General features: G+C 45.4%; 1 protein-coding gene across 1 annotated transcript; it reads left to right on the top strand.

Annotated features, from left to right (window-relative positions):
- The first annotated feature begins 919 nt into the window (after positions 1–919).
- LOC100285362 (FPF1) lies at positions 920–1913 on the top strand. Its single transcript, NM_001158254.3, has one exon. The coding sequence runs from the start codon at positions 1084–1086 to the stop codon at positions 1408–1410; it is 327 nt and encodes a 108-aa protein (NP_001151726.1). The 5' UTR covers positions 920–1083; the 3' UTR covers positions 1411–1913.
- Positions 1914–10345: the final 8432 nt, after the last annotated feature.

Here is a 10345-nt window from a genome sequence, read left to right as displayed (position 1 = left end):
ACCGACACGTGGTGGAATCGCGCGCGAAACTGCTCTGTCGCCCGAATTCAGTCCGGACATAAAATATGGCAGTAGCCAGGTTCCAATATTCCATGCAACGATTATTTGTTTCCGGCGGACACTCACGTACAGCACAGGCCCCGCTCATTTCTTTGTTCTAAGTAGTACTAGAGTCTAAATTTTCATCCTAATTTTCTCTGCTCAGTCCAATTTAGATGTCCCTACTCTGATATTATAGTGCTTGTCCTTACAAATTGCCATATTTTGTTTTAGGCCTCCGTACGACGGTGCAATTATATATGGACGATGTATGTCGGATGCACTGCACATTATCGCACACACTTTTCTACTACAGTGTCGGGCTGTGGGGATCTTTCGTTTATTTCTTTTCGCAAATATATTCCAGGTAGCTTATCAAGCACATTGCATTGGGCCGGGGATCGAATGGGAGAATCCTTAACTAACAACTGTTACACAGTGTGTAGAGAGAGATACATACGCATATATTCTCCGATCTCTCTCCGGTGTGTAGACTCAAGTTTAATCCCTCTGTTCCTTCTCTCTTGTTTAATTAATTTCGATGTTCAGAATAAAAACAGCATCTTTGGTGTGACCTAACCAACCTAACTGTGCGACCCCACTGCACACTACTACTACTGCATGCAAACCAAGACATATGTTCTCTGATCTCTTGCTACCTTTGATTTGTCTTCTATATATCGGCATCATGGTATCTAGTGCCCCCCTTAATTAGCTAGCTATTAACGTACGTAACATATATACATGTATGTCTCCTCCATGCATACATGTCACATCTACCCGGCGCCCACATCATCAATATATATACCTTTGCCACTTTTTGCCTGGCTGGCGGGCTTCGTGCTCTATATATACACCCCTTGATCGATCGGCCTCCGCCATCCATATCCCCAGCAGTACTTCCAACTTCCAAGCAGGAGCAAACGCTAGCCATCTCCACCTCAAGTTAGCTCTCTAGCTATACTAAGCTATAGCAGCGGTGCTGATCATCGCTCGCTACCACACCATCACCACCGACCAACCCATCAGCTAGCTAGCTATAGCATGTCGGGCGTGTGGGTGTTCAAGAACGGCGTGGTGCGCCTGGTGGAGAACGGCGCGGCGGTGGGCGGCGAGGCGGCGGTGCGGCGGCGGAAGGCGCTGGTGCACACGCCGAGCGGGCAGGTGGTGCGGTCGTACGCGGAGCTGGAGGCGGAGCTGCGCGCGCTGGGCTGGGAGCGCTACTACGAGGACCCGGCGCTGTACCAGTTCCACAAGCGCGGCTCCCTCGACCTCATCTCCCTCCCCGCCGACTTCGCCAGGTTCTCCTCCGTCCACATGTACGACATCGTCATCAAGAACCGCGACTCCTTCAGGGTCGTCGACGTCTGATCGATGTCGGTCGTCATCGATCTGCGTGCTGCCCGTGTACATACGCGTGCAGTGCATGCATGCATGGTCGACTCCTACTCCGATCCTTAACTATATACATATATATACATGCATCTTAATTTGTTACTTTGTGAGTTGTTCATCAGTACGTGCATATCAGCTAGCTAGCTAGTGTTTGACAACAGTCGTCGTTACGTTGTATTGTGTCAGTGAAGTTGCTAGCTCTAGCTAGCTACTTGCTGTGTGTGAGTGTGTGCAGCTGATCTGAATCAGTAGCGTGTGCAGCATGCATATCCTAGCAGTGTGTGCGTCCAGGTGTGTACACGTACGTCTCGGAGTGACGATCGATGTGTGCCCTAGTTGCTCAAGATCCATCACGCATGTGCGTGTGCGTGACTGTACATTTATTTATCGTTTGTGCCAGTGACCACCATTATTGATGTGCGTGCATTAATTTCTCACTACATATTGTACACATGAATATATATCATGGTATATGTATCGAATGGAACCATGCATGGATGAAGTACAGAAGTAGTAGTAGTAGTAGAGCGACGCGGACGCGGAACTAGATGGCAGGGTGCGCTGCTGTCGCGAAAACGGCAGAGCAACCGGAGGGGGGGGGGGGGGGGGGGGGGCAGAGCGAGCGAGCGTCTACGGCAGAGCGATGGCGATGCCCCCAAGGCCGGGTCACTTCTCCAAAAAAAAAGGCCCTCTAACGAACGGTTCAACGAAATTCGGCCCAATGTTCCATAGGAACCGCCGCGGAAACAAACATGCGGTTGCCACTTAGGAGGCCCATGGTCCACAAAGGATAATAGAGCACGGACGGCGGCGCACCTTTCTCCGTTTTCTTTCTTGTCTTGGTGGCCCCCTGGTAGCGATAGCAGCTCCAAGAGTATTGGTCTCTCTAGTCTATCTAAATCTTCGAATTAAGTACATCCGTAACATAATATCCACATCAGGCAATATTTTTAAAAGCCCGTGTGTCAGCGTGATGGCACGTAGAACCAGAGACTCTGACTCAGTTTTTCAAGTACAAGAGACATGTAAGAGACTGTATGATACAATCATGAGCCATTAAATTATAAATACACTCAAGACATAATATGTATAGAGAGTCGTGCAGAGAACATACTTTTCGTAAATAGCTTGTCTTTTTTTCATTTAAGCCTCTAAAGACTCCTCAAAAAGATGCCTCATTTAATTGGCTGTCCTAAGCGATCAGAAAAAATATACTGTATCACTAATGGCATTAGACGATGCGGAGCTCGCCGCTAACAGTGAGCGTGAGTGATGCTGCGATGGCAAGGCCAAAACGGACGGCCCAACACAGTTGTTGACCCAGATGACGTTGACGGGCCGAGGCAAGATGCTGTGGTGCCAGATGCCAAGGTACTGGCGAGAGGGCTGATTTGGGCTTTGGCTCCGGCGAGAAGAAGCCAGCCTCGAACACCCAACTCCTGATGCTCTCATTCTCTATCCTCCGATAAAAAAATGGTTTTTTTAATTCTCTAAGCTAAACTTTACTCCATTCATTCTAAAATATGTACACTTTTAGCATTTGAAATTTGTTCCAAAATTTATATATTTTTAAGTGTGATGCACACCCACCTAGTTGTTATAGCTTTTTTATGTTCTCTACTTCCACAATGCAAAATTTACATTATGACATACATTTGGAAATGGATAGATGTGTAAATTTCAAGTAGCGCTCAACCCTTCCAAGAATTATAGAAGCCCATTTATTCTAAGACGGGTGGTATTGTATGATGCGTGAATAAAAAAAATAAGTTACTTTTCTCATGTCCTAACCACATATAGTTCATTTCAAAGAATTATTCCATATAAATAAAAGCTTATTCACAAAGCTTGAAGAGAGACTCTTGTCAAAACAGTTTTATCAACCCATCTATCATCTTACTGCCTCTAACAAAAAATGGTAAATTCAAAAGGTTGATCAAATAAGAAGTGCTTTTCTTCGAAAAGGTGATGAGGTGGAGAATGTAGGAACTTCCTTTTTTAGTGCACAACTACAAGCAAAGTCAAAAAACCTAAGAATAGAGAAGGTCTTGGATTTTTAGAAGTTCAATGTTTTGTGAGAGATCTTTGCTTAAGGTGGTTGTGGTTGAAAAAGAGAAGGAAAGGCGTGGATTGAGCTGGACATACCTTGTGATGAGGTTAATTTGAATCTCTTCTGATGAGGACATCACTTCTATACATACAATGAATGGACCGATAACACGATCGCGTGCACGACAGCTAATTCTCTAGGTACGTTCTACCCTAGTCAATTGTGTTTCAGAGCTTACGCTTGGGGCCGTGGATGTTTTGTTGATTAGGAACCTTGGAGAGGACCAGCAAGGACTTGGGAAAGGCCTAGGTGTTGAGGAGGAGCAGCAAGGCACCCACAACAGGAAGGCGATCAAGTCCGACTCGGCTGCGACTCCATCTCGGGTTTCAGGACCAGTCTACACTAAAATGGACGCCCAAGATGCATCCGGACTCCGATTGTGACGAACTTGATATGGTTGGAAAGATAAAGAGATTATCTAACCAACCCAACTGGTTCCACCCTAAAATTCATCCGGAGTCAACGGAAATTGTCGAAACAATTCAGCGTTCAGATTCTGTTTTGGTGCTGCGACACCGTCTGTTGGGCCGTTGTGTCGTGTATCGCGTCGGAGCCCATTAGGGGCGAGTCCAGGGGTCATGCACGCCCTAATACTCTATTTATTCAACAGTCGCCGCCACATTAGGTTTGGGTTTTGCTTAGATCAATTCTGTCATCGAACAATGTCGCCGTTATCGGTTTGTGAGACCCCATCCCGTGATCAATACAATTTTGGTTGCGTTTCTTTCATGTTCTTGCTTGTATTCTTGATTGCGCTTGCAGGGATAAGCCTTCGTGGCGAGGTCATTCGTGTGTCACGGGTGATAAACAAGGGAGCCGCGGTGTAGTGATTGCGAGGAACCGTTCGCTCGGAGCCTTGAATCATCAACGTCGAGATCTCCATTCAATCAAATTATCGCATCTCACGGAAGATCGGACCGCGTCTACTATCAATTGGTATCAGATTTCTAGGTTGCCCGTGAGGTATAATTCTACATTTAGATTAGTTTTGTTTCGTCCCATAGTCCACAAAAAGCCAAAAAAATTAATATAATTACGATCAGTTTATTCCGACCTAAAACCATCGCCTTAGCCTTTGCACAATTCAGTTTTAGAGTCCGCAGTTCTGAGTTCGTGTTCTAGGTTGAGTTTGGTTGTTGGTTTAGATTTGTTTTTGTTCAGTTTGATTCTGTCCATCCGCTTCATCCTACAAAATCGACCCTATCTACAAAACAGATCCTATATCTAAAACCGACCCTATCCACAAAACAGATCATATCTCTAAAACCGACCCTATCCACAAAACAGATCCTATCTCTAAAACTGACCATATCCACAAAACAAATCCTATCGCTAAAACCGACCATATCCACAAAATAGTCCTATCTCTACAACCGACCCTATCCACAAAATAGATCATATCTCTAAAACCGACCGTATCCACAAAACCAAACCCCCACCCTTCCAACACCTCGCCAGAAACCCTGATTCGGAGTCCAAACTTAAAACAGCCGTAACTTTCGCCTCGGAATTCGAATCGGGCCCATTTTTTTCAAATCGCATAGAATTAAATTTCACATCCGATTCTTTTCGGCTTTACCGGATTCTCTGTTTTTAAAATTCCCAAATTCGTCTTGGAAATAGGACTTCTCATTTTCCAAACATTTATTTCGATTTTAGGGCAAACTTGTAGAAATTCCAGAGGATGCGTCATTGCACAAAAAAATCTGAAACTCGGTGTGTTTTCTTCTTATGTGCTGCTGCAAAAGAGAAAAATATAAATAAATATTTGAAAAAAATCGCTAACAAAAAAGAGAAAAAAAGAAAAGAGTAGCACATAAATAGAAACACCAGTGTTCTGTGCACCTCTGTGATTATTTTGCCCCAAGCCTGTTTTCTTGCTACACCTAGATACTTGTACCTCCTTTCTTATGCCTTGGTCCAATTGTTCTATTTCATTTTCTAGGCCAGCAACTAGGACGAGTACTTGGAACACTTATTCAGCATTGCTATCTGTTACTGACTTGTGTGCCACATATATATATTTAGTCAGCCTTTCCAGAACTCCAGCTTTCTCTCGAGCAGAACATGTACTCCTTTGCAATCACACCCACGATCGTTGGACAGTCACACCGGTCACCGTTTGCCACATGCAGTGCTGGTAAGAACGGTGTAAGAGCGGGGTAAGACGCTTCATAATTTGTATTCCACCTCCACCACCACCTTGAGAGATAGTTGTAGGATTCACATTGTTTGTTTCCTTTTTGTCTCTGTTTTGTGCTAACAATGATAGGACCAAAGAATCAAATGGACAAGGACAAGGGGCCTAAGCTTAACGACGATGAGTGTGTCTCTCAGATGGAATTGAAGGAGATGATGCACGCGATGACTGAAGCTTTTAAAAAATACCAGGACTCTGCGGCAACATCCTATGAGCAGCTTGATCGACGAGTTGTTGAACTTGTTACACGCATGGACATACTGGAGGCTCGTCCCCCACCACCAACTCCAGCCCCAGCTCACTCTCCTGTGGACGACGATGACGACGATGTTTATGCACCGCTGCGACAACGCCTCGCACGTAATCGACAAGGTATGGGAGGTAATGGTAGACGTCGTCATAATCCTGAACCAGACCATGATCCATTTGCTAAGATTAAGTTCTCTATTCCACTGTTCATGGGTTTTTATGATGCTGAAGCTTACTTAGACTGAGAGATGACGGTAGAACAAAAATTTAATTCCCATCTTGTTCCAGAGCAGCATAGGGTTAGACAAGCCAATAGTGAATTTAGAGATTTTGCTATCATTTGGTGGAATGAACTTGTTAACACACGTGCTGCACCACAAACATGGAATGCGTTAAAAGAGGAGATGCGAGCTCGCTTTGTTGCCCCTTCTTATAGACGTGATCTTCGAAAAAATTGCAACGCTTAAATCAGGGAGACATGTCGGTACAGGAATACTAGGTAGTTGAGGATCCGGAGGATCAAATGGTTAGGTTTTATGGGGGATTGAGGCGGGAGATTTAGGATATTGTTGATTATTGAAAGGGAATTAGGCTTACACCTATTTCCTAAATGATTTTGGTGGTTGAATTGCCCAACACAAATAATTGGACTAACTAGTTTGCTCTAGTGCATAAGATATACAGGTGCCAAAGGTTCACACTTAGCTAATAAAAAGACCAAATATTGGGTTCAACAAAAGAGCAAAGGGACAACCGAAGGCACCTCTGGTCTGGCGCACCGGACTGTCCGGTGTGCCACCGGACAGTGTCTGGTGCACCACCGGTCAGTGTCCGGTGCACCAGAGGACTCCAAGTCGAACTCGTCACCTTCAGAAAAATCCAGAGGCGCTCCGCTATAATTCACCGGACTGTCCGGTGTACACCGGACAGTGTCCGGTGCTCCAAGGAAGAGCGGCTCTGGAACTCGCCAGCTTCGGGAAAACACAACGGCTAGTCCGCTATAATTCACCGGACATGTCCGGTGTACACCGGACTGTTCGGTGTGACAACGAAGCAACGGATACTTCGGCGCCAACGGCTACCTGCAGCGCATTGAATGCGCGCCAGTGCGCGCAGAAGTCAGGCACGCCTATGCTGGCGCACCGAACACTCTACAGTACATGTCCGGTGCGCCACCGGACATCTAGGCGGGCCTAGAAGACAGAGCTCCAACGGTCGGAACCCAACGACTTTGGTGACGTGGCTGGCGCACCGGACATGTCCGGTGCACCATTCGACAATCAGCCCCAGCAAACGGCTAGTTTGGTGGTTGGGGCTATAAATACCCCCAACCACCCCACATTCAAGTAATCCAAGTTTTCATACTTCCAACCACTTACAAGAGCTAGGCATTCAATTCTAGACACACTCAAGAGATCAAATCCTATCCTAAATTCCACACAAAGCTTTAGTGACTAGTGAGAGAGATTTGCTTGTGTTCTTTCGAGCTCTTGCGCTTGGATTGCTTTCTTCTTTCTTGATTCTTTATTGCGATCAAACTCACTTGTAAACTGAGGCAAGAGACACCAATCTTGTGGTGGTCCTTGTAGGAACTTTGTGTTCCAAGTGATTGAGAAGAGAAAGCTCACTCGGTCCGAGGGACCGTTTGAGAGAGGGAAAGGGTTGAAAGAGACCCGGTCTTTGTGACCACCTCAACGGGGAGTAGGTTTGCAAGAACCGAACCTCGGTAAAACAAATCCACGTGTCACACTCTTTATTTGCTTGCGATTTGTTTTGCACCCTCTCTCGCGGACTTGATTATATTTCTAACGCTAACCCGGCTTGAAGTTGTGATTATTTTGAGAATTTCAGTTTCGCCCTATTCACCCCTCTAGGCGACTTTCAATTGGTATCAGAGCCCGGTACTTCATTAGAGCCTAACCGCTCGAAGTGATGTCAGGAGAACTCGCCAAAAAGGAGATGGAGACCGGCGACAAGCCCGGTACGCACGGGAAGGCTTCATCGAAAGAGTCCCGCAACAAGGAGAAGAGGAAGGAGAAGAAGAAGCAAAAGAAGACCTCTTCTCACAAGTCGCATCGGAGTGGCGACAAAATTAAGAAGATGAGGAAGGTGGTCTACTACGAGACCGACACTTCATCACCTTCTACCTCCGGCTCCGACGCCCCCTCCATAACTTCGAAGCGCCATGAGCGTAAGAAGTTTAGTAAGATCCCCTTACATTATCCTCGTACTTCTAGACATACTCCATTACTTTCCGTTCCATTAGGCAAACCGCCAACCTTTGACGGTGAAGATTATGCTAGGTGGGGTGATTTAATGAAATTTCATCTAACCTCACTCCACAAAAGTATATGGAATGTTGTTGAGTTTGGAGCACAGGTACCATCCGTAGGGGATGAGGATTATGATGAGGACGAGGTGGCCCAAATCGAGCACTTCAACTCCCAAGCCACAACAATACTCCTTGCCTCTCTAAGTAGGGAGGAGTACAACAAGGTGCAAGGACTAAAAAGCGCCAAGGAAGTTTGGGACGTGCTCAAGACGGCGCACGAGGGTGATGAACTCACCAAGATCACCAAGCGGGAGACGATCGAGGGGGAGCTCGGTCGCTTCCGTCTTCGCCAAGGGGAGGAGCCACAAGACATGTACAACCGGCTCAAAACCTTGGTGAACCAAGTACGCAACCTCGGGAGCAAAAAGTGGGATGACCACGAGGTGGTTAAGGTTATTCTAAGATCTCTTATTTTCCTTAACCCTACTCAAGTACAATTAATTCGTGGTAATCCAAGATATACACTAATGACTCCCGAGGAAGTAATCGGGAATTTTGTGAGCTTTGAATTCATGATCAAGGGCTCACGGAAGATCAACGAGCTTGACGGCCCCTCCACGTACGAAGCGCAACCGGTCGCATTCAAGGAGACGGAGGAGAAGAAGGAGGAGTCTACACCAAGTAGACAACCAATCGACGCCTCCAAGCTCGACAATGAGGAGATGGCGCTCGTCATCAAGAGCTTCCGCCAAATCCTCAAACAAAGGAGGGGAAAGGACTACAAACCCCGCTCCAAGAAAGTGTGTTACAAATGTGGTAAGCCCGGTCATTTTATTGCAAAATATCCTATATCTAGTGACAGTGACAGGGGTGATGACAAGAAGGGGAGAAGAAGAGGTACTACAAGAAGAAGGGCGGCGATGCCCATGTTTGTCGGGAGTGGGACTCCGACGAAAGCTCTAGCGACTCCTCCGACGAAGAGGACGCCGCCAACATCGTCGTCACCAAGGGCCTTCTCTTCCCCAACGTCGGCCACAAGTGCCTCATGGCAAAGGACGGCAAAAAGAAGAAGGTTAAATCTAAATCCTCCACTAGATATGAGTCCTCTAGTGATGAAAATGCTAGTGATGAGGAAGATAACCTACGCACTCTTTTTGCCAACTTAAACATGCAACAAAAAGAGAAATTAAATGAATTGATTAGTGCCATCCATGAGAAGGATGATCTCTTGGACTCCCAAGAGGACTTCCTAATCAAGGAAAACAAAAGGCATGTTAAAGTTAAAAATGCTTATGCTCTAGAAGTTGAGAAATGTGAAAAATTATCTAGTGAGCTAAGCACTTGCCATGAGACTATAGACAACCTTAAAAATGAGAATGCTAATTTGTTAGCTAGGGTTGATTCTATTGCTTGTAATGTTTCAATTCCCAATCTTAGAAATGATGATGATGATTTACTTGCTAAGATTGAAGAATTAAACATATCTCTTGTTAGCCTTAGGAAGGAAAATGAAAAATTGATTGCTAAGGCTAAAGATTTTGATGTTTGCAATATTACAATTTCCGATCTTAGAGATAAGAATGATATATTGCGTGCTAAGATTGTTGAACTTAATTCTTGCAAACCCTCTACATCTACCGTAGAACATACTTCCATTTGTACTAGATGTAGAGATGTTAACATTGATGCTATACATGATCACATGGCTTTAATTAAACAACAAAATGATCATATAGCAAAATTAGATGCTAAAATTGCCGAGCATAACTTAGAAAATGAAAAATTTAAATTTGCTAGAAGTATGCTCTATAGTGGGAGACGCCCTGGCATCAAGGATGGCATTGGCTTCCAACAGGGAGGCAATGTCAAACTTAATGCCCCTCCTAATAAATTGTCCAACTTTGTTAAGGGCAAGGCTCCCATGCCTCAGGATAACGAGGGTTACATTTTATACCCTGCCAGTTATCCCGAGGACAAAATTAGGAGAATTCATTCTAGGAAGTCTCACTCTGGCCCTAACCATGCTTTCATGTATAAGGGTGAGACATCTAGCTCTAGGCAACCAACCCGTGCTAAGTTG

This window comes from Zea mays, chromosome 3 (genome assembly GCF_902167145.1).
Source record: "Zea mays cultivar B73 chromosome 3, Zm-B73-REFERENCE-NAM-5.0, whole genome shotgun sequence".
In the NCBI taxonomy this organism is placed as follows: Eukaryota; Viridiplantae; Streptophyta; class Magnoliopsida; order Poales; family Poaceae; genus Zea; species Zea mays.
This window is presented reverse-complemented; position numbering and strand designations above follow the sequence as displayed.